A 25,660-nucleotide genomic window follows, 5' to 3' on the forward strand; every position below is an offset into this window, starting at 1 on the left:
TGAATATGAACGCGAATTTGTCAGACTTAGTAAGTATGCTCGGGAATTTGTATCCACTGAAGCTAACATGTGCAAGAGATTTGAAGATGGGCTTAATGATGACATCCGACTATCAGTGGGTGTATTGGAAATTAGAGAGTTTGTTGTTCTGGTAGAAAGAGCTTGTAAAGTAGAAGACTTGTTAAAAGAAAAAGAGAAGAGCAAAGCTGAAGCTGGAGCGCAGGATACAAAGAAGAGGCAAATGAGTAAATCATTTCAGTCTACATCTAAGAGGCCTAGGGAGCTCTCTAGCGGATCACATTTTCCACATATATATTCTGGCCGAAGCAGAAGTAGAAGATTCAAGGGTTTTAGAGCTCAAACCACTACAGTTGCAAGTACAGGCAGTACTCGACCTCCTAGGCCTGAATGTTCTCAATGTGGGAGACGCCACCCCGGAGAGTGTAGAGCAGGTGAAAATGTTTGTTTTAGATGTGGAGCATCCGATCACTTTATTCGGGATTGTCCTAAAACAACTAAAAGAGAAGAAATAACGAGTGCGAGATCAGGTAATGCTCCTACCAGAGGTAGACCGCAGAGAAACCCAGGAGTGGGGGCGAGTAATAGGGGTGCATCCAGAGATTCAGCGGTTAGATCAGATGTTAGAGCACCTGCAAGATCATATGCTATTCGAGCTCGTGAAGAGGCGTCCTCTCCTGATGTAATTGCGGCTACATTTTCTCTTTATGACACTAATGTTATTGCATTAATTGATCCTGGCTCTACACATTCATATATATGCACGAAATTAGTATTTGTTAAAAATTTGTCTGTTGAACCTACTGAATTTATGGTTAAAGTCTCTAACCCCCTGGGCTAGTTTGTGATGGTGGATAAAGTTTGTAAAAATTGTCCACTGATGATAAAAGGTATTTGTTTCCCGGTTGACTTGATGTTATTGCCTTTTGATGAGTTTGATGTGATATTGGGCATGGATTGGTTAACTCAGCATGACGCAGTAGTAAACTGTGGACAGAAATATGTTGTACTGAAGTGCCAGAATGGAGAATTACTTCGGGTTAAATCTGATCAGACAGATGAATTATCTGATGTAATTTCAGTGATGTCAGCTCAGAGGTGTGTCAGAAAAGGGTATGATGTTTATTTGGCGTATGTGTTGGATACTAAAGTATCTGAGTCAAAGATACAGGCAGTGCCAGTTGTATGTGAATTTTCTGATGTGTTTCTAGAGGAGTTACCAGGGTTGCCACCAGAAAGAGAAGTGGAATTTTCTATAGATCTGATTCCGGGAACTACCCCAATTTCTATAGCTCCATATCGTATGGCTCCTACAGAATTAAAAGAGTTAAAGGCACAGTTACAGGAACTTGTTGACAGAGGTTTTGTTCATCCGAGTCATTCACCTTGGGGTGCTCCAGTTCTATTTGTGAAAAAGAAAGACGGGTCTTTGAGATTGTGTATCGACTATCGGCAGCTCAATAAGGTAACTATAAAGAATAAGTACCCGTTGCCTCGAATTGATGACTTGTTTGATCAGCTGAAAGGTGTCACAGTATTCTCAAAGATTGATCTCCGATCGGGTTATTACCAGTTACGGGTAAAAGAGCCAGATGTGCCAAAGACAGCTTTCAGAACCAGGTATGGGCATTATGAGTTTTTGGTTATGCCGTTTGGGTTGACTAATGCACCTGCAGTATTCATGGATTTGATGAACCGGATATTCAGACCGTATCTGGACAGGTTTGTAGTAGTTTTCATTGATGATATTTTAGTCTATTCTAGAGATGAAAATGAGCATGCAGAACATTTGAGAATAGTGTTGCAAATTCTGCGCGAAAAGAAGCTTTATGCTAAATTCAGTAAATGTGAATTTTGGCTTCAAGAGGTGGGTTTTCTCGGACATATTGTATCTGCAGAAGGCATCAGGGTAGATCCAAGTAAAATCTCAGCTATTGTCAATTGGAGTCCACCGAAAAATGTATCTGAAGTTAGAAGTTTCTTGGGATTAGCTGGATATTATCGGAGATTTGTACAGGGGTTTTCTATGATAGCTTCTCCAATGACTCGTTTATTACAGAAAGATGTTAAATTTGAATGGACAAATAAATGCCAGCAAAGTTTTGACCAATTGAAGAAATTGTTGACGGAAGCACCTGTGTTGGTACAGCCAGAATCGGGTAAGGAATTTATTATTTATAGTGATGCATCATTAAATGGTTTGGGTTGTGTCTTGATGCAAGAAGATAAAGTAATAGCCTATGCTTCAAGACAACTTAAGCCACATGAAAGAAACTACCCGGTACATGATCTCGAGTTAGCTGCTATTGTATTTGCATTGAAAATATGGCGGCATTATTTGTATGGTGAAAAGTGTCATATTTATACTGATCACAAAAGCTTGAAATATTTGATGACATAGAAAGATTTGAATCTGAGACAACGCAGGTGGCTTGAACTGATAAAGGATTATGATTTGGTTATTGATTACCATCCAGGTAAGGCTAACGTGGTAGCTGATGCTTTGACCCGAAAATCTCTATTTGCTTTACGAGCTATGAATACCCGGTTGTCACTGTCTAATGATGGTTCAATCATAGCTGAATTGAGAGCTAAATCGACATTTCGTCAACAAATATGTGAAGCTCAGAGGAATGATGAGAAATTACAGGCTAAACGGGTGCATTGTGAGTCAGGTAATGATTCAGAATTTCAGATTGGAATTGATGGTTGTTTATTATTCAGAGGCAGAGTATGTGTACCGAAGAATTCAGAACTTGTACAGAAGATTTTACACGAAGCACACAGTGGTATTATGTCTGTACATCCGGGGAGTAATAAAATGTATAATGTTTTGAAAAAGATGTATTGGTGGCCGGGTATGAAACGTGATATCTCTGAGTTTGTATCAAGATGTTTAGTATGTCAGCAGGTTAAAGCTGAACATTAGGTACCTTCGGGGTTGCTTCAGCCAATCACTATACCGGAATGGAAATGGGAAAGAATCACTATGGATTTTGTATCTGGGTTATCGTTATCTCCGAGGAAGAAAGATGCCATTTGGGTAATTGTCGACCGATTGACAAAGTCCGCGCACTTTATCCCAGTATGTATGGATTATTCTTTAGATAAATTGGCTGAATTGTATATATCTGAGATTGTTAGACTATATGGAGTGCCTGTCTCCATTATATCAGACAGAGATCCCCGATTTACTTCTCGTTTCTGGAACAAATTACAAGAAGCTTTGGGTACTGCGTTGTATTTCAGTACTGCATTTCATCCTCAGACAGATGGCCAATCTGAGCGTGTAATTCAGGTATTGGAAGATATGCTCCGATGTTGCGTATTAGAGTTGCAAGGTAATTGGGAAAGGTATCTACCTTTGATTGAATTTGCTTACAATAACAGTTATCAGTCTAGTATTAAAATGGCTCCGTATGAAGCTTTGTATGGTAGAAAATATAGAACACCGTTATATTAGACAGAGCTCAGTGAAAAGAAAATACACGGGGTTGATTTAATCCGAGAAACAGAAGAAAAAGTCAAGTTGATTCGAGATAGTCTAAAAGCAGCTTCCGATCGACAGAAGTCATATGCCGATCTTAAACGAAGGGAGATTGAATTTCAGGTGGGTGATAAAGTATTCTTAAAAGTGTCTCCTTGGAAGAAAGTTCTCCGGTTCGGTCGAAAGGGTAAATTGAGTCCAAGATTTATCGGACCATATGAAATCATAGAAAGAATTGGACCGGTTGCTTATCGATTGGCTTTACCACCAGAACTCGATAGAATCCATAATGTTTTTCATGTATCTATGCTACAACGATATCGGTCAGATCCTTCACATGTTATTACTCCGACGGAAGTGGAGATTCAACCTGATATGACTTATAGTGAAGAACCGGTCAAGATATTAGCACGAGAAACAAAGGAACTTAGAAACAAAAAGAGAAATTTGGTGAAAGTGTTATGGAAAAAACACGGGATTGAGGAAGCAACATGGGAACCGGAAGAGGCAATGAGGAAACAATACCCAAACCTCTTTACTGGTAAGATTTTCGAGGACGAAAATCCTTAAAAATGGGGGGAGAGTTGTAATGGCCTAAATTCAAGGTTATCGGAACAGTGGTTTCGGGACCACAAATCTGATGAGGAAAAATTTATTTTTCTTATATTTTTATGGTCTATGATTTCACGGAATGATTTTGTGAAAATTTCGTTCGAAAATTTCGACGTTTGGGCACTCAATTTAGTCAAAAGGACGAAATTGTAAAAAGTGCAAAAGTTGAGTTCTACATGTTAGAGGTGTCCAATTGTTATGAAACTTTAAATTGGAGGTCCTTATATGGTAATTATACCATTGGTAACTTGGTAGACAAAAATGGACATGAGATAAGTGAAATAGAAAATTTTTAAGTTAGGGGCAATTTGGTAATCTAGTAATTAAAATGAATTAAAAGGGAAAAAGATGGCAAAAATCATCATCTTCTTCATTAGGACGAAATCAGAAAGGGGGGAAGCCATAGTTAGGGTTTTCAAGCTTCCAAGCTCCATAGTAAGTGATCCCAAGTCCCGTTTTTAATGTTTTTTATGTTTTTGGAGTTCCGGTAGCTTAATTTAGCTTATTCTAGAATAATTTAACCTAGGGTTTATATTTGGAAAAATACCCATAGGTGAAAAGTGTTTATTTTGATGTTTTATAATAGAATATGAAGCTAGAAATTATGTTAAACAACTTTTGTTAGCCGATTTTAAGCAAAAACGAGTAAAACGACATAATCGGTAAAAATACCTAATGTTCATAAGTACATGTTAGAGTGGGAATTTGATGTTGGCATAGAAGAGAAAAATGTTCATCATGTCATAAAACATAAGAATAAGGGATGAAGTTTAATTTCCGAGCCTTGGGTCAAAAATGTAATTATGTAAAAGTTTAGGGGCAAAATTGTAATTTTGAAAAAGTTAGAGTCAAGGGCTGTTTTGTTGAATGTGAGTATTAAATAAGTTAAATTTGCTATTTTAGATCAAGAAGAACGAAACTCGAGTTTAGACAAAGGGAAGAATAAAGTTGAAGATTAAGTTGTTGAATTGGACTATATTTGATACCGAGGTAAGTTTACGGTAAATAAATGCAATATTTCAATATTTATTATCAATGCTGTTATTTTCCAGCAACTATGAATTTATTTTATGAATTTATTTGATGATGATCTAAGCATGAAATGATAGAGAATTAAAATTAAAAAGTCCCGTTGATACATAAGGATGGTACTGGATACGAATGTCATGACATTTGGGTAAAGAGGTCCCATGTAAGACCATGTCTGGGACATGGCATTGGCACCGAGATGAGAGGTCCCATGTAAGACCATGTCTGGGACATGGCATTGACATCGAGATGAGAGGTCCCATGTAAGACCATGTCTGGGACATGGCATTGGCACCGAGATGAGAGGTCCCATGTAAGACCATGTCTGGGACATGGCGTTGGCACCGAGATGAGAGGTCCCCGTAAGACCATGTCTGGGACATGGCATGGGCGCCGATATGAGAACATCCCATGTAAGACCATGTCTGGGACATGGCTTTGGCATGTTATTATCAGAAGAGACCCGAGTATCCTTATTATTCCAATGTAGCTCAACGGGCTTGTAAACGAATTATGTTCATGAAAGTTCAGTTTAAAGCATAAATGGCAAGCTCAGGTAAGTTATAAGAGTTAAGAACTTATTATACTATCAATTGATGTTCAACGATGCAGCAAGAGTTGAGTAAGTTATGTACACAAGTATTCTAAGTAAACAAGCAAGAGAACTAGTATGAGATTAACTAAAGAGTAAACTAGAGATATAGACATTTGAGTTTAATTATTTAAGTTAAATATTGTTATTTATTTGCTGGTAAACTTACTAAGCTTTATGCTTACTTCTTTTATTTCTCTTTCTCTTATAGTATTGCAAAGCTACTTCAAGGATCCTAAAGAAGTCGGAGATCGTCCACACTATCAACCACAACTGCTCGGTATTTTATATCGAATCACGTTTGAGTTATGGCATGTATAGGGATTTAGTTATTTTGTATGTTTGTGATTATGATTTTGCTAAAGAATGGTGTGTAAGTATTTGATGATGTATGGTTATTAAAATGGTTAAGTATGAAGGTATTTGTTGTTATAAGAGTCTAGGTGATAAATTATGTATGGAAATCATGAAAGGATGAAATTTTGCAAAGAAACAGAATTCAGGCAGCAACAGTAACATGACTTTGAAAAATCACCCAAGATAGTATAAAATGAATTACAGGGTGAATGATATATGGAATTAAATCTTGTTGAGTCTATTTTCATGGAAAAAGAACGGTGTAGCGAAAGGAATTTTATATTTTAAGATATGTGAATTTTCGTGAGACAGGGTCAGACCAGTTTTTGGTGTCCCCTGTTTTGAGTTTAGAAAATCATTAAAAATTGTACAAAAATGGTTATGAGTTATAGTTTATATGTATAGATTTCTCATTGAGTTTATTTTCTGTAGAAACAAGTAAGAACTTCATATGAAAATCCTACAGTGAGAAAACTTATTTTTAGTGACTAGAGGTCAGGGCAGTCAGGTGGTGAAACAGGGGAGACTTTAACTAATAAACTGTACTAATTGGCTGAACCAAAAATTCTAAAACTTTTATAGTGAGTAGATATATGAGTCTAGTTTCAGGAAAATTTACGGAATTAAATTTTGAGTTCTGTAGCTCAAGTTATAATTAATTTAGTAACTGCTGCGCGATTGGACAGATTTGCTGTAAATAGTGAAATAAATTTTCAAACCTAGTTTTTATGATCCGAATTGGTAAGATAAGCTAAGTAATGCCTCGTGCTCGACTCCGGAAATGGTCTCGGGTAAGGGGTGTTACACGTTATTCTGATGCAATCTTGAATGGGCTAGAAATCTTCAAATTGAGCAACGTTGTTAATCTTTTCGGGCCAAATCCTGATCCAGACACGACAAATCAACCAGGATATTCACCACCAACCTCAAACAAGCCCAACAACAACAACAAAGTAGTATTCGACATTGTGGGAGGCGTAATATCGGGCTTTGTTGTTCTTTCTCTTCTTTGTTTCTTCGTTTATCGTCGAAAGAGAAGAGTCAAAGATACTGCTTCCAGTAAAGGAGTTCCAGTAATGGAGTTAACCAAGTGTGGTAACTCATCTCTGCCTTCCGAACTTTGTCGCTACTTTTCACTGGCTGAGATCAAACGAGCAACCAACAACTTGGACAATGTTTTCATTATTGGTGTTGGTGGTTTCGGCAACGTCTACAAAGGATTCATCGATGGTGGGGCAACCCAAGTTGTTATCAAACGGTTGAACCCTGAGTCTCAGCAAGGTGCTCACGAATTCAGGACCGAGATCGAGATGCTCTCCCAGCTACGCCACCTCCATTTGGTCTCTGTTGGTGCAAAGAGGCAGCAACAGACTGTTTTGGTCTTGCTTGGATAGCAAGCCTCGAGCCTTGCTGAAGAAACAAACTCAGAATACAATGCAGAAAATGAAACTAGCTAGTGAAGAACAAAAAAGAGAGAGATTGAATGAAAGTGAGCTGATTTTTTTTATTAACATTCAAACAAGGCTTTTAGCCATTACATATATTAGTCAACAAGTAAAACAAACAAGTAATCACCTAATCAATTACCTAACACCACTAATTTGCATTGAAACTTACAAGATTAGCTTGTACAACTTGCATTGCTGATTTTTCAATCAATCAATACCAAAACATTTACCTACTTAGTTCAACATGAACTAAATTACAAAATAATCAAAAAACAACCAAAACCACCAAGTGGATCGGCAACATTAAGCTTCAGGCTTCAGTTCCTGCAGACCAAGGCTCGAATGCCTACAACGTTTTCTTCTGCATGGCCACCTTTGCATGGAAACTAACTTTGACACTCCTCCTTAGTTTCTATGCTGGTTACGCCTAGCTTCCCTTTTAATTTCATAAACCTTGACACATTGAGTGCCTTGGTAAAAATGTCTGCAATTTGCTCCTCCGAATTGCAATGAACCAGCTCGATTTCATGAGCTTGTTCCATCTCCCTTATAACATGTAATTTGATATTGAAGTGCTTGGTTCTGCCATGGAAGATGGGATTCTTTGCAATTGCAACAGCAGATTTGTTGTCACAGTAAATCTCTGTTGCTTCTTCTTTGTTTTGGTTTAAATCAGCCAAGATTTTTCTAAGCCATATAGCTTGATTCACAGCAGATGCAGCAGCAACATATTCAGCTTCTGCTGTTGATTGTGCTACCAGACTTTGTTTCTTAGAACTCCAGCAAAACATGCCTGAGCCAAGACTAAATGAGTATCCAGATGTGCTTCTTATGTCATCACTCGATCCAGCCCAATCACTATCGACATATCCTACTAACTTCATGTTTTCAACCCTTTTGAACATTACACCATGATTAATGGTGCCTTTGATGTATCTTAGCACCCTTTTTGCTGCTTGAAGGTGCAGATCTTTGCAGCAATTCATGTATCTGGATAGCACACTAACTGCAAACATAATGTCGGGCCTTGTTGCAGTCAAATACAATAGACCACCAATGAAACTCTTGTACATAGTCTCACAAACTGGTTCACCAGTTTTATACCTTGATAGCTTCATTCCAACAGCCATTGGTGTGCATGTTGGCTTGCAATTCTTCATTGAGAACTTGTTTAAGACCTTCATAGCAAAAGAACTCTGGCTGAGAAAGATTCCAGTTGAATTTTGTCTTACTTCCATTCCTAGAAAGTAATTCATTCTGCCTAGATCAGACATCTCAAACATTTTCATCATTTTCTTCTTGAAATCATGCAGCATATTTTTGTCTCCTCCAGTTACTAACAGATCATCAACATAGAGTGACAAGATAAGCTGAGTCTCAGCTTGATTTTTCTTCACATACAAAGTTGGTTCACTGGCACTTCTCTCGAATTCCAAACTGAGCAAGTAGGAATCGATTCGAGCATACCAGGCTCGAGGAGCTTGTTTCAGGCCATACAAGGCCTTTTTTAACTTGTAGACCATGTGTTCTTTACCAGTGACTACAAACCCTTGAGGCTGCTCGATGTAGATCTCTTCTTCCAGGAAACCATTGAGAAATGCAGACTTAACATCAAGCTGATGAATGGTCCACTGATTTTGAGCAGCCAAAGCAACTATCATTCTGACAGTGTCAAGTCTGGCTACTGGTGCAAAGGTCTCCAAGTAGTCCAAACCATACCTTTGGCTAAAACCTTTGACAACAAGCATGGCTTTCAGCTTGTTAAGACTGCCATCTGTATTTTGTTTAGCTCGATAGACCCACTTCACTCCAATGGCCTTCTTTCCAGCAGGCTTATCAACCAACTCCCATGTTTGGTTCTTCTGTATCATGTTGATTTCATCAACCATAGCCTGCTTCCAGCTTTCATCAGACTCGGCCTCTTCAAAACTGGTTGGTTCTGCTATAGCAATCTGTGCTCTTTCATAAAATTCATCCAAGGGCCTTGTTCCTCTCACAAGCACATCATCAACATCCATTTCAGGTCCTAGCTGCTCAAACTCAGCTTGATTAGGCACCAGGTCTTCTAAAACTGCTTCTGGCTCATTTTTCTCCCAATTCCAACAGGCTTTTTCATCAAAGATCACATCTCTGCTCACCTGGACTTTGTTTGTCAAGGGATCCAGAACCCTGTAGCCCTTCTTGAATGAGCTATAGCCTATTAGAACACCTGGTTGAGCCCTTTCAGAGAGCTTGTCTCTCTTTGCTGCTGGTATTTGTGCATAGCACAGGCAACCAAACACCTTCAAGTGTGCCAAAGAAGGCTTGAAACCGAACCAAGCCTCGAAAGGTGTCTGAGATGCAAGGGCTTTGGTAGGGAGCCTATTCTGAAGGTAAACAGCAGTGTTTACTGCCTCAGCCCACATGGTCTTTGGCAGTTTCTTCTCAAACAGAAGACATCTTGCAATATCCATCAGACTTCTGTTCTTTCTTTCAGCTACCCCATTCTGCTGAGGTATGTAGACATTTGTAAGCTGGTGTTTGATACCAGCATCATTGCAAATGGCTTGAAACTAAGCTGAAGTGTACTCAGTGCCATTGTCTGTCCTTATTGATTTCAGCTTGCAACCTGTTTCTGTCTCTTCAGCAGTTTTAAACTTCACAAACACTTGAGCTACCTCAGACTTGTGTTTCAGAAAGAAAATCCAGCAAAACCTTGTAAAATCATCAATGAATAGGATGAAATACCTGTTATTGCTGAGTGATTCAGTCCTCATAGGTCCACATACATCAGAGTGCACCAGCTGCAATTTTTCAGTGGCTCTCCATGCTGAGTTTGCTGGGAATGGTAATCTTGCCTGTTTTCCTATCTGGCACACTTCACACACATCATTATGCTCCACTGAATTGGTGAAGTTCTCTGCCAGGCCTTCTTTGGCCATTTGAGCCATTGATCTGAAGTTGGCATGCCCGAGCCTTTGATGCCAGAGCTTGGAATCATCTGTAGAGGCTGTGTATGCTGACTTTGAGTCATTTGACCAATGGACCTCAAAGCATTTATCAGTCATTGTGACTGTCATAAGGCTTGATCCACTTGGATCAGCTATGTGGCAGTGTTTATCCTTGAACACAACAGAATAGCCTTTCTCAAGCAGTTGAGCAATGCTAAGGAGATTTCTGTCAATCTCAGGTACCAGCAGAACATTTGAAATGACTTTGTTGCCTGTAGGAGTACATATCAGCACTTCTCCTCTTCCTTCAGCTTTTATAAACTGACCATTTCCAACCTTAACCTTAGTTTTACAGCTTCTGTCCAAGGTTTTGAACAAAGATGCATCTGGTGACATGTGATTGGTGCAGTCACTGTCCAGTAGCCACCCTTTTGAGCATTTCTTCTCAGCAGCTAAGCAAGAAACAGCAAGACCTGCTCTTCTTGGTCATTACTGTCCTCAGCTACTCGAGCTTCAACCTTTGGTTGTTGAAATTGGCTCTGCCTTGGCTTGGTTTTGCTTTTGCAAACCCTCTCAACATGGCCTTTCTTCTTGCAGTATTGACATACTGCATCTGGTCTAAACCAGCATCTATCTTCTGGATGTCCAGGTCTTTTACAATATCTGCAGGGCTGATCATTACTCCTTGCAGCATCAGGCTTAGGCCTGCTTTTCCAAGGCTTTTTGCCTCTTGGAGCATTGGTGCTCGAGGCCTCTCTTGTCTTGGCTTGAAATGCACCTTCCTGGTGGTCTTCAGCTCTGCTAGCTCTCCTTTGTTCCTGAGCATAGAAGGTGTTGATAAGCTCAGTCAAAGAGATGCTAGCAAGGTCTCTTGAGTCCTCTAAGGAGGATATCTTTGCCTCATATCTCTCAGGCAAAGTGGAGAAGACTTTCTCCACTATTCTTGCCTCATCAAAGTGCTCACCAATGAGCCTTATGCTGTTAACCACTACCATGATTCTATCTGCATACTGCTTCACTGTTTCTTCTTCCCTCATCTTCAGATTCTCGAAATCCCTTCTTAAATTCAACAGCTGCTATTGCCTTGTCCTTTCAGTGCCTTGAAACTCCTCCTTAAGCTTATCCCATGCCTGTTTTGGAGTCTCACAGGCCATAATTCTGGTGAAGATGACATCTGACACACAGTTTTGGATGCAAGACATGGCTTTGTGCCTTTTGGTCCTTTCATCGGTATGTTGCCTGATCTGAGCTACTGTGGGATTGGCCCTCAGTGGTGCTGGCTCAGCATCTGTGTTGACAACTTCCCACAGATCAAAGGCCTGCAGGTAAGTCTTCATCTTTACCAGCCATATGTGGAAGCCTTCCCCATTGAAGACTAGTGGGGCTGCTGGTGAAAATCCTGAAGAAGCCATCAGGTTCCTTGATTTGAAGCAACAGGTCCACTAAGACAAAGGCTCTAGATACCAATTGTTGGTGCAAAGAGGCAGCAATAGACTGTTTTGGTCTTGCTTGGATAGCAAGCCTCAAGCCTTGCTGAAGAAACAAACTCAGAAAACAATGCAGAAAATGAAACTAGCTAGTGAAGAACAAAAAAGAGAGAGAGATTGAATGAAAGTGAGCTGATTTTTTTTCATTAACATTCAAATAAGGCTTTTAGCCATTACATATATTAGTCAACAAGTAAAACAAACAAGTAATCACCTAATCAATTACCTAACACCACTAATTTGCATTGAAACTTACAAGATTAGCTTGTACAACTTGCATTGCTGATTTTTCAATCAATCAATACCAAAACATTTACCTACTTAGTTCAACATGAACTAAATTACAAAATAATCAAAAAACAACCAAAACCACCAAGTGGATCGGCAACATTAAGCTTCAGGCTTCAGTTCCTGCAGACCAAGGCTCGAATGCCTGCAACGTATTCTTCTGCATGGCCACCTTTGCATGGAAACTAACTTTAACAGTCTCATTGATGGGCTATTGCAACGAAGGCAGAGAGATGATTCTTGTATATGATTACATGGCCAATGGAACACTTTGTGATCATCTTTACAACTCCAAAAACCCTCCTCTTGCATGGAAACAACGGATAGAGATTTTCTTGTTGCTGCGCAAGGGTTGCAGTATCTTCACTCAGGTGCAAAACACACCATCATTCATCGAGACGTAAAGACAACAAATATCTTGTTGGATGAGAAATGGGTGGCTAAGGTTTCAGACTTTGGGTTGTCTAGAATCGGTCCCACGAACATGTCCCAAACCCATGTTAGCACGGTAGTGAAAGGCAGTTTCGGGTACTTGGATCTAGAATATTCCCGTCGTGGACAATTGATTGAGAAATCCGATGTATATTCATTCGGAGTGGTCCTTTGTGAAATATTATGCGCTAGGCCAGCAATTTATCGCTCGGCCGAGAAGGCTCTGGTAAACTTAGCAGCACAAGCACAAGAATGCCATCGAAATGGAACACTTTATAATATGATTGATCCATTTTTGAAAGGTAAGATTGCGGTGGAGTGTTTGAAAAAATTCACTGAAGTGGTAATGAGTTGCTTGCATGATGACGGAATGGAAAGGCCATCGATGGATGCTGTGGTGTGGGGCTTACAGTTCGCACTGCAATTGCAAGAAACTGCAGAGGAGGAGGGGCTTAAGCCTAATGCCATTGCTGGCATTGAGGAAGATATTGATGAGGAGAGCCCCTTCATAGCTATGCAATGGAAGATGAGAGTGGGGAAGTGTTCAGTAGCATCGGCGACCATGTCATGAATTCCAGGAGCACTACTTCGTTCAGTTTAACAAGTGATGAATAAAGTTTTATTAGAAAGGGTTCTGATAAACACTTGTCAAAGGCAGTGTTTTTCGAGATTAGAGATCCACAAGGACGATGATGGAAACACGAAGCCTCGTTGATTGGGGAATCTTGAGAGTAATGGCCGGTAGTTCATTTAGAATGATCCAACAATATTATTAGATAATTCAAGAACAAATTGTAACTTAATATTAGATATATTTCAAGGTAGTTTCATGTACCTCTTAAGTTGAATGTTTACGACCAAGTTGTGACGGAACCACAAACACCACAAACACCAAAAATAAATAAAAGTAAGTCGTAATATTAAATTAAAAAATAAAAAATAGTAAACATCTAATAATATTGAGTGTTTAACTCAATTAATATTTATATATTTTTTAGAATATTAAAAAATTATATTTAATTTTAATATTTTATATGACCATAATGACCTAATTGATTATCATCATCATTTTCATTTTTTTCTTTTTTCTTTTTGGATTATTATACGGTGATTTTTGAACTTTTCTTATACATATGTACATCTCTTATGTCATGTCAATGACAATATAAAAATGAAATTGGGATCTGGATGAAATATAATGAAATAGAGTCACTTTGAACATTGTTGTCAATGTAGGAAAACGTAAGTTCGATTGAGTTGAAGCAGATTATCCTTTTATTTATGAGTTAGGCTGGAGTTATGAATAATTTTAGGCATTGTGTCAAAAAAATAAGATACGATTAGAACCAAAAAATAATTATACTAATGATTTATGACAAATACAAAATCATTTACACTAAATTAATAATCACATTTTTAAGTTGAACAAAATTAATAATAAACACATTTAATAAGACATAAATCTTAAAATTGTACATTAAAGATTTATGTATATATTTGAATTACAATTAAAGTTGTGTGTATATAATTGCACCAAATCAAAATTTATGTATCGAATTGTTACTACTTACCCAAAAAATAAAAAAGCAACTGTTAGTACTAACAAGTGTTTCTTCATCCAAAAGGTAAATTATTTCTTTCTTGATAAAGCTTTCAATCATACATCCTTCTCCAACCTTATATATTGACGACTAATATCTCTAGGAATAGTAGTTGAGCAGGACAGAGGCAAATATTATTAAATCTGTCATTGTTTTATAGTTGCCATCTGTTCTTCTCCACTATGAATGAATAATTTTGAAAAGTACTACCGCCTTCATGGATGCATTCCCACCTCACTCCACTCCACTCCACTTTAATTTAAAATTTTGTTAATCATCTTAAATATTTCCAATCTTTTTAAAATCAAGTAAATATTTAAATATAATTCTTCAAAAATTATTTAAATATAAAATAAATTAATTTTTTTTCTATATTATGTTATTATATTTTTACCCCTTTAATAGTTTATATATAAGAATAAAATGGTAATTTCATATAGTGGAGCGGGTCGGGATGGGACAAGTAGTTACCATAACTACTCTATACCCACTATCGAAAAGGAAAAATTCACCCACTACGCATCCACTTTTCAAAAGAAAAAATTCACTCCATTCAAAATAGACCAGTGTAGAATCCATCGTCGAGCTGTTGAGATTTTGTCATCCCTAAACTCAAGTTGTTGTTCATCCCAAATCCTCATATGCTTTTTATAAATGGGATCCAAATTGTTTCCACGCCCGACAATTGAAATCAAATATATACTATAGCAATTTAAAATCATAATTAAAGAAAATATTTTAACATGAAGCAGTTAAGGTACACTAATTATTTAAATTTAAATATAATTAAACATTGAATATAATTATTATAAATAAATATTAATAATTTTCGAATTGAGGGTATTAGGTTTAAGGGTTTAAGGTATAAGGTATTGAATCTTGAGTATAAGATTTAGGTTCTCAAATTTAAGATTTTAGTATTTATTTGTAATTAATTATTATTTAATTATATTTAAATAAAATTATTAGTATTTATTTTTAAGTTCACTATTTTTTTTGTTTTATTTAATGATGAAATGTTATTATGCACTGTTAGTGCGTGAGACTTATGCATTGATAGTGCATCAAATATTCTCCTAAACATTAATGCATACCCAAATTAATATAACATTGGTAAAAATATCATGAAGGCTCTTGTACTAAGAGTCAAATTATATTTTGCTCTTTTTATTTAAAAATACTGGCAAATTAGTCTTTGTATATTAGATCAAAGAGCAAAGTAATTGTTTCTGTTAAAAAATATTAATTTGTACTATGAAAATTTGGTGATAAAATAATTAAATAATAATATTGACGTGTCACGTGTAGACCTGTCCATGGGCCGGGCGGCTCGGCCCGGCCCGACGGCCCGCCTGAAATATGGGAGGGTTTGGGTAAAAATATAGGCCCGAAATATGGGCTTGGGCAAAATTTTAGGCCCGTTTAAAAAATGGGCCAGGCCTCCGGCAAGATTTTTTGGTCCGGGCCCGGCCCGGCCCGAAAAATATTAAATATATATTTTTTATTTTTAAAATATAATAGTTTTTTATTTTAAGTTTATTTACTTTCATTTCCTTGACTAGTGTTACAAAATAATAATAATAAAACATCAAGTTTGTTTTACTAATCAAATGTTAGATTTTGTTACAACAATTAATACAATTAATAATTTGATAAATTTACTAGTCAAATGTTAGATTTTATTACAACAATTAATACAATTAACAATTAATAATTTGATAATTTTACTAACAATTAATTTTAATATCAATTAGTTTTAATTTTATTAAAAAATAATTTTAATTTTAATTTTAATTAAAAACGGGCCGGGCTCGAGCCCCATATTTTTTCTTCGGGCTGGGCCTGGGCAAAATCTCAAGCCCATATTTCGGGCCGGGCCGGAGCCGGGCCTAGTAAACGGGCTGAAATTTTTTGTGGGCCTGTCCCAAACCCGGCCTGGCCATGGACAGGTCTAGTCACGTGTAACTCGTGTTGATATAATAATAGAAACGAAAATATGTTTTAACACAAGATTCCAAATTGATGACTGGTGAGAATAGTCAAATTCGTATTAATTTGAATATTCAACGAATAAAATTCCAAAAAGGTGTGCCAAAAAGTCAATTCTTCTTTGACCAAGTCTTCCATGACCCATATGCAGTAGAGTAGATTAGTGATGATGATAGATGATACAAGCGGTAAAGTAGTAACTTGACTAAGGGTGAGTTTGGATGGGCGGTGCGTTTACTTGCTGTTAGTGTAAAAATAACGGTGACGGTGAGATTAGATACTGTAGCAACACTGTAGCATGAGACAAAAAGTAAACTAAACGCACCGCACCGCACCGCACCCAATTGCCCATCAAAATCCACCCTAAACAGATGCAGATAAATTAGGAAAAATGGGAATTTGAAAATTCAAATGTAACAGTGACTCTTCCCTGTACTGATTGTCCACTTTAGTATTCATTTTCAAGCTTTGTTCACCTCTTATCCTTTTCTCCATATGCATATTTCTCTCTGGTTCTCTGTCTTTCCTTTGCAATGGAGATTCCAAGCAAAACAGCTTTTTCCGTTCAAAACCTCTTATTTCACTCCTTTCTCCGTCTCTTCTTCTTCGTTCAATACCTTGTGGTTCCTGTTACAGCAGATTTCAATGTTACCCGTTACAACCCCATAGAAAACATCGCAATTGACTGTGGTTCTTCCGTGGGTGGCAAATCTTGGGATGACCGTCCTTGGGTCGGAGATGGCAATGGAAAATTCAGCCTCATAGAGCAGCAAAACAATAACAACAAACCTTCAGTTGTTAAAGCTGCATCTCACGATTCTCTGCCCTCATCAGTAGATCCGTTCCCCTACTACACAGCTCGTCTTTCTTACTCACAGTTCACCTATTCAATTCCGCTCACTGATGGCCAAAAGTTCATTCGCTTGCACTTCTGTCCAACTAAATATCCAGACTTTGGCGACCCTTCTAAGAAAGCTTTCTTCTCTGTTAAAGCTGGCAATTTTATCCTTCTCAGCAATTTCAGCGCTTCACTTCATGCTCATCGTGAAGTTACATTTTTCAAAGAATTTTGTGTGAACCTTGATGAAGGTCAAAGGTTAAACTTAACTTTCACCCCAAGTCCTTATATCACTGACTCTTATGCTTTCATCAACGGAATCGAAGTTGTTTCCATGCCGACCAATCTATATTATACACCAGCGAGTGATGAAGGGGTACCACGTTTTGTAGGCCAGGCCCAAGGAAAGACTTACCGCCTAGAAAACAACACTGCCCTTGAGAACATGTATCGAATCAATGTTGGTAGTGGGAGGGAAATCTCGCCGAAAGACGACACTGGGATGTTCCGGAGATGGTTAAATGATGATCAAGAATATTTGACAAAAGCAAATCCAAGTGCTATTCCTTTTAATACCACTACTGATCTCAACTTCAGCAGTACTATAAAATCCTACGCTGCTCCAAAGGAAGCTTATGCAACTGCCAGGACCATGGGGACGAACAAGACCAAGAATGAGAACTATCAGCTGACATGGGAGTTTCCTGTTGATTCTGCGTTCAGTTACTTCGTAAGGTTACATTTTTGTGAGTTCCAGACTGAGATAACCAAACCAGGTGATAGAGTGTTTGAGATCATCTTGGCTAATGCAAGTGCGGAAACTCAAGCAGATGTTGTAAACTGGAGTGGTGGAAATGGGATTCCGGTATATCGGGATTATGTCGTCGCAATAGGAAAGATAGGAAAGGAAAAGCAGCAAAATCTCTCCATTGCTATGCATCCTACGCCAGAGTGGAGAACTCGTTATTCTGAGCAATCTTGAATGGGCTAGAAATCTTCAAATTGAGCAACGGTGTTAATCTTTTCGGGCCAAATCCTGATCCAGACACGATAAATCAACCAGGATATTCACCACCAACCTCAAACAAGCCCAACAACAACAAAGTAGTATTCGGCATTGTGGGAGGCGTAATATCGGGCTTTGTTCTTCTTTCTCTTCTTTGTTTCTTCGTTTATCGTCGAAAGAGGAGAGTCAAAGATACTGCTTCCAGTAAAGGAGTTCCAGTAATGGAGTTAACCAAGTGTGGTAGCTCATCTCTGCCTTCCGAGCTTTGTCGCTACTTTTCACTGGCTGAGATCAAACAAGCAACCAACAACTTGGACAATGTTTTCATTATTGGTGTTGGTGGTTTCGGCAACGTCTACAAAGGATTCATCGATGGTGGGGCTACCCAAGTTGCTATCAAACGGTTGAACCCTGAGTCTCAGCAAGGTGCTCACGAATTCAGGACCGAGATCGAGATGCTCTCCCGGCTACGCCACCTCCATTTGGTCTCATTGATAGGCTATTGCAACGATGGCGGAGAGATGATTCTTATATATGATTACATGGCCAATGGAACACTTCGTGATCATCTTTACAACTCCAAAAACCCTCCTCTTCCATGGAAACAACGGATAGAGATTTGTCTTGGTGCTGCGCAAGGGTTGCAGTATCTTCACTCAGGTGCAAAACACACCATCATTCATCGAGATGTAAAGACAACAAATATCTTGTTGGATGAGAAATGGGTGGCTAAGGTTTCAGACTTTGGGTTGTCTAGAATCGGTCCAACGAACATGTCCCAAACCCATGTTAGCACGGTAGTGAAAGGCAGCTTCGGGTACTTGGATCCAGAATATTCCCGTAGAGGACAATTGACTGAGAAATCTGATGTATATTCATTCGGAGTGGTCCTTTGTGAAATATTATGCGCTAGGCCAGCAATTCATCGCTCGGCCGAGAAGGCTCTGGTAAACTTAGCAGCACAGGCACAAGAATGCCATCGAAATGGAACACTTTATAATATGATTGATCCATTTTTGAAAGGTAAAATTGCGGCGGAGTGTTTGAAAAAATTCACTGAAGTGGTAATGAGTTGCTTGCATGATAACGGAATGGAAAGGCCATCGATGGATGCTGTGGTGTGGGGCTTACAGTTCGCACTGCAATTGCAAGAAACTGCAGAGGAGGAGGGGCTTAAGCCTAATGCCATTGCTGGCATTGAGAAAGATATCGATGAGGAGAGCCCCATCATAGCCTATGCAATGGAAGATGAGAGTGGGGAAGTGTTCAGTAGCATCGGCGACCATGTCATGAATTCCAGGAGCACTACTTCGTTCAGTTTAACAAGTGATGAACAAAGTTTTATTAGAAAGGGTTCTGATAAACACTTGTCAAAGACAGTGTTTTCCGAGATTAGAGATCCACAAGGACGATGATGGAAACACGAAGCTCGTTGATTGGGGAATCTTGAGAGTAATGGCCGGTAGTTCATTTTAGAATGATCCAACAGTATTATTAGATAATTCAAGAACAAATTGTAACTTAATATTAGATATATTTCAAGGTAGTTTCATGTACCTCTTAAGTTGAATGTTTACGACCAAGTTGTGACGGAACCACAAACACCACAACAGGCAAGCAGACGGTGACTAACCGTACCATGCCTCCTCTCAGAACAATCTTCAATGAAGCTCGCAATCGAGATACTATCGTCTGTAACACTCAAATAATTCCGCACCTCCCGAGCCTTAAAACAGTGAGGTAAAGCATGATCTATTGTTTCAATCTCACCACCCCGCGCTGCTAATACAACCTTACATGGGATGAAATTTCGCAGCACTCTACAACAAAAATCCTTCACCTTTGGAGGTAGCTCATTATTCCAAACCAAAAGCCAACACCCCACCATTGTTAAATATTTAGCAATATGTGTAAACATCTCGACAGCAACTCGATACCCTGGTTTAACCGTGTAGGTACCATTCTTTTCAAAACGCCATATCCATTTGTCAGGCGGCTTACTCACGCCGATAAGGATGCGTAAAATATTCCGAACATCAGTTGGCGCCAACAATTCCCCAATCAGATCAACATCCTAATCCTCCCCTTAGTCATTTAAAAGAGAATTAGCGGTGAGGTTTTTCGAATGTGTCCAGTTAAAATCATTATCATCACAAAGCCAAGGGTCCAAGAGTAAAATATTTTCGAATGTGTCCAGTTAAAAACTTTTTCAGATATTGAGTCGACTTGCATCGACATTGTTGTCAATGCAAGAGGACGTGAGTTCGACTGTGCTCACGTGATTCTGCATTCACAACGTATTATCCTTCTATTTAAGGATTGGGAAGAACAAAGGATAATTCTAGTATTATATAAAAAGAAATAGATATAATAAAACTTATAATAAAATTAACGATATTTGAAACACACCAACTACATTTGAGGACCTACAAATTTGGGCTACTATGATATATTTTTAATACTGAAAATTATTTTTTAAAAATATAATAATACTAACAAAATGAAAAACCATTTTATTCAACCCATGATCTTTAATTCAACTCTAAAATTCCCAAATTTCTCAAAGCCCTATCAGAAAATCCCACAAATTTTACATTCTCAAACATTATTAATTCTGAAATCACTTCATTCTGTCCCCATTGCTGACAGTGATCTTTACTTCTTTATTTGCAATATTAGCCAATATTTTTAGAATTGTACAGACGATTTGTTAGTTTGTTCTGTTTAATCCGTCTGACCAATTCGATTAAGAAATCATTAAAAATAAAAATATTAAAATCCAGTTCAACTTATCTATATAGATTTGTGATTCAACCGATCCAATATTATTCTATGGATCGATACCTAATCGATTCTCGATCTGATTAACTAATCTAATCCGACTTGATTCAAACTTCATTGATCTTAGCTAACTAACAAGTCAAGCTTTATCTTGAATCCATCAAGATTTTTTTTTTCCCGAAAGCAAACTCCATCAAGATTAGCTAGGTAATTATGGGGGACAGTTTTGGAGCAAAAATATAAAAGCAAATGCAAAGTTTAGATTTAACAAAGAAAAAGATAAAAACACTGGTGCTTGGTTTAAATAATTTCACATTTTCAGGATAATGTAGGATTTCAAAACAACTTTTTTATTATTATTTGAATTTCAAAGATTAAGATTGCGGATGGCTTGGCAAAAGATAGAGTTTACAAGACCTTTGTAGAGACATATTTACATGCAACCACATGTGTTTAAAGAGGGGAATAAGGTTGATGAAGTGTTTCAGATATTCCACGATGATTAAGATGAAGGGCATTGTCTTATCTAATTTATCTTCGATTTAATACTTCTTTTGTAACCAAAAAAAAAAATGTAAACTGTCACTATACAAAATATTAATTCATAAATTAAAGGGTGATTATTTGATATATTGTGATAGAAGTTTTTTAGACTCCACATGAGGGTTGAGGGTGTAACTGTTGGGAAGAAACCGAACAACCGAAACAAAGCGAAAGCACAACCGGTGTTCTTTCTCTCCCTATAACTCCTGTCAAAAATTATGGCAAGCACAATAGCACAAGATATGTTCTCTAGCAACCTTAATCAACCACAAATCAACTAATGCAACCACAACAAAAATAAATAGAGACACCGATATTTTTACGTGGAAAACCCCTCTAAATTAAGGGTAAAAACCACGGGACTTTAGAGTCCGATAAAGAGCTCCACTATCATCAAATGTTCGGCTACAAGATCACAATATCAAGCCTACAACAAGCATTCAACTCCGACAAGGCTAACAATATGTAATCTTTAGCAAAAGAGAGAAAAATGAGATAACATCACCAAAAAAGTAGCTGCTGAAAAATGGGTATTTCCGACACTACAAGCCTCGGATGAAAGATCCGACCGTACAAAGTCAAGAACACCTTATCACCTAGCTGCTGTCCAAAAATCAGCTCAATCTAACCACGGATGGACCTTCGATCGAGGAGTTGATCACTGCTGCACCAAGCTTGAAAAAACTGATTTTTTTTATTCTCTTTTTCTCCAACGAGTTTTTTTTTTTTAATCTCACTCTCTGTTTTTATCTCTTTTAAATTGAGAATTTGACACTCAATAATAATAGAGAGACAAAACATTATGGCAGAAAATATGGGTTTCCCACATAGTGGGACCCATACCCAACAGTAACAAGTGTCACATTTATTTAAATAATTAATTTTCTTATACTACACCTTATAATACACTTGTCAAACACTCAACCTGCTTGTGAATACTTAAAAACTATGTTCGTAATGTATCAAATAATTTTTCATAATTGCAAGTAGATAAAATAAAATGTTAAAAACTGAAATATATAAAAAAAGTTATAAATTATAAAATTAAAAAAATATATATTAATGTATCAAGTACTAACCCATAATATATTTTAACAACTCATTAATGATATGCTTCAAAAACTTTCTTTAAATTGTGATCATGCATGAAGCAATTAACAGCTTTGGTGATTACGCCAGTCCAGGAATACAAGAGAAGCACCATAATGAGCCAATGCACCCATGACCACCATGACGTGAAATATTTGATGACTATGGCCGGCTAAGTCGAACCATCCGGGCTTGAACCGCTCCGGGACTCTGCTAACGTAGAACATGACCCCGGTTATGTAGAATATAGATGTGGCGAATTCGTAGGCGAGGGCGATGTTGCGGCGCAGATTAGACCAGTTGGCGATCGCGGCGTGAGTTCCGGGGACGATGCCGAAGAGCCCCATAGAAGCGAAGAGTAACGCTCGAAAGGGTCGGAATTTGTTGGTCGACATGGCTGGTGATAGCAGTGTCACAATGGTGAACAAGCCTAGAACCGTGATCCCACCAAGGTAGATGAACTGCCATTGCGGATCACATGGAAAACTGTAATAGACCGGTGGGAAAAACGTTGCGATGATCATGATGGCGATCCCGGTGTAGTCCAGTCGCATCAACATGATGTTTAGCCGGTGCGAGTGGCAAGAAAAGAGATGGCAAATGCTGCTCGATAGAAGACAGAACATGGAGCCTGCTAACAATACGTAGAACGGCCACCGTGTTACGGGCGTCTCCGTGAGGGTAATGTCTGATTCCGAAGCAGTTATTGGCTTCAAATCGATGAGATTCGACGCTGTTCCCTGCAATTCTCCGAAACCAGGGCCATGGCATAATCAAAATTGAGCTTCTTACAGTGATCAATGTAATTAATCGATGAATAAATGCCACTCACCAGAACAAGGTCTTGAGAAACATTGATGTTGCCACTAACAGGAAATGACCTGCATTAATATTGTATAACATAAATTCTTGATTTAAGTCCATCCATCCATCCATAAACAATATGACTTTTCTATCTTCGACTATATAGAATTTATTTAATTTTCTTAAACAAGTTAATAAAGAAAAAAAAAAGGGAATTCAAAATTATGCAAAGATTAAGAACTATCACTTCTGCTTACCAAAATATTAACAAATTAAGCCAAAAAAAACAGTGATTAATTATTATCAGTACTTGTAATAAAAAATAAAGTATAAAAATATATATGCCATAATTAGATGGTGACACATGTCACCAATAGGCCTGTAGCAGAAAAATTAACCGAATAATATAATAGTTTAGAAATTTAATGAAATAATATTTGATATAGTGCGAGTGGAATTTTTAGACTCCATGATAAGTATTAGAGTATTGGTAAATATGGTATAGTATAATATTAAAATATATATTAAAAAAATAACAATTTTCTTCTTTTTATGTCTACTCTCAAATTCATAAATAGGAGAATAATACGTTTCAACGCACTCAAACTCATGTTCTCTTACGTTGACAACAATATCATGCCAATAGCGCTAAAACTCAATTGACAACACATGACAATTTTCTAAAATTATTTGTGAAATAAAAAAATCCACTGCTAATATTTTAAATACCAACCCAAATTTAATTAGAACGTCTAGAGACCAATTTAAAATTTCTCCCATAATTACAGCAATTAACTCATAAGTATTACTGAAAAAAAGGTAAAATTCGTTAAAATTAAGGACTAAGACCTGTAAACGAACCTGGTTATGAAGGCAATGAGATCCAATACCTGTGGGACTTCAATCAAACTCGCCATTGTTAATCCCAGAAATAGAACAAACCCAAATAAGTGCCTACACAATTCATCATAAGAAAAATCAAAACTAAAAATTTCAAAAAAATCATAAACCAAGAAAAGATAGACCCTTTCAAAAAAAATTTGCGATGGTTATAAATTCCTCGATTGATATTGTTTTTGATGTTTCGTTTCCTAACTTTATGAGAGTCGAGGTACCTGGAGAGGTAACAAATTCATTAAAATCTCGATATTTATATTTGGTTAGATTTGAACCAATACCTTAATATCTGAGATATTTTTTTAAAAAAATTTCTGACAATACTTTGCAAATTTTGAAATAAAAAATCCCTAAAAAACAAAAGATTATTAAAAATAATTAACAAAACAGGGTTTTTGTTTTTCTTCAACATACGTCCAAACATTAAGTGTTTCGTTGTGCCAACGAAAGATGCTAAAGAGAGCTTCTCTGAGAGGCCAGTTAGCCCTATAATAATTCACAATAAACTCATTGTCCTTCATGTACTCCGGCAACTCCTTGTACGACACCAAACCATATGACGATGATGGCAGCAGCAGCGACGGCGATCGTACTCTTTTCTTCAATTTTCCCGCCTCGACAGGTTTAGCAACGAGCTTAGAATCGAGGGTCGAATCCATAATTAACAATGAATGTAATGACCCTAGGAGAAAGTTGAGACATTTATATTGCAAGAGTATAGGGATTTGAATGCGGGAATGGTGGATGAAATTGAAAGCAATAAGAGAATTTCGTTTTGGTATTCCTTTGTTGACTGAAAGGAGTTATTGAGGTTCGTAGTTCGGAGAATGGCAGATGCCTTAATTACACCAACGGGAATATTTATGGATGGGAGAGAAAAACTAAAGGTCTAATTCAGTTTCAGTCACTTTATTATACTAATTTTTACGATTTAATCCCTTTATTATCTTAATTTATACTATGTTTGATCGAGTCGGCCTCACCCATCAACTAAGTTCCAACTTAGTTGTAAAATTACCAAACGCTCATTCCTTTTGCAAAGCAACGGATGTTATTTTGACGGCATTTACGTCTTTTTATATTTTGATAAATACATACACGGGATGAGAATTATAAGATTTGAATATAAATCATTATAAGAAATAAAAATATAGGGATAAAATTTTGTTTACGGTTAGAATTTGATATACATCAACCTTCTCTATAAAAGTTTCATTTGTCTACTAAAATTTTAGATGTTATAGAGAAATGCACTTATACACCTATGGCAACATTTGATTTCAAATATATTAATAATATTATGAATTAGTGAGCAAAGATTTTTTTTATTTAATAAAATATGATTAATATATTTTATATAAAAATTTAAATATTTTATTGAAATAATATGTTTACAAAAATTAAAATAAGAGGTTGTTATAGAGAAATAATT

At 37.3% G+C, this 25,660-nt stretch overlaps 1 protein-coding gene and 2 pseudogenes across 1 annotated transcript; 2 read left to right on the top strand and 1 right to left on the bottom strand.

Moving 5' to 3' along the window:
- Positions 1 to 6,141: 6,141 nt before the first annotated feature.
- LOC121225005 (receptor-like protein kinase FERONIA) lies at positions 6,142 to 13,251 on the top strand (annotated as a pseudogene).
- A 3,069-nt stretch (positions 13,252 to 16,320) lies between these two features.
- On the top strand, positions 16,321 to 19,670 carry LOC121225228 (receptor-like protein kinase FERONIA; annotated as a pseudogene).
- A 2,786-nt stretch (positions 19,671 to 22,456) lies between these two features.
- LOC107943739 (heptahelical transmembrane protein 1) lies at positions 22,457 to 25,059 on the bottom strand. Its single transcript, XM_016877531.2, has 4 exons — positions 24,643 to 25,059; positions 24,193 to 24,285; positions 23,360 to 23,408; positions 22,457 to 23,267 (listed from the first exon to the last, which is right to left on the bottom strand). Exons 1-4 carry the CDS (start codon positions 24,885 to 24,887, stop codon positions 22,593 to 22,595), a joined length of 1,062 nt encoding a protein of 353 aa, XP_016733020.1. The 5' UTR covers positions 24,888 to 25,059; the 3' UTR covers positions 22,457 to 22,592.
- Between the last annotated feature and the right edge of the window lie 601 nt (positions 25,060 to 25,660).

The sequence above is a fragment of the Gossypium hirsutum genome, chromosome D13 (assembly GCF_007990345.1).
Source record: "Gossypium hirsutum isolate 1008001.06 chromosome D13, Gossypium_hirsutum_v2.1, whole genome shotgun sequence".
In the NCBI taxonomy this organism is placed as follows: domain Eukaryota; kingdom Viridiplantae; phylum Streptophyta; class Magnoliopsida; order Malvales; family Malvaceae; genus Gossypium; species Gossypium hirsutum.

Bases quoted from the DNA above. Each gene is read 5' to 3' on its own strand.
- LOC107943739 (XM_016877531.2), bottom strand. From the start codon at position 24,887: ATGGATTCGACCCTCGATTCTAAGCTCGTTGCTAAACCTGTCGAGGCG. The intron at 23,409-24,192 runs GTTCGTTTACAG...ATATTAATGCAG, and splicing joins CTCATTGCCTTCATAACCAG to GTCATTTCCTGTTAGTGGCA. The intron at 23,268-23,359 runs GTGAGTGGCATT...GGAGAATTGCAG, and splicing joins TTTCTCAAGACCTTGTTCTG to GGAACAGCGTCGAATCTCAT.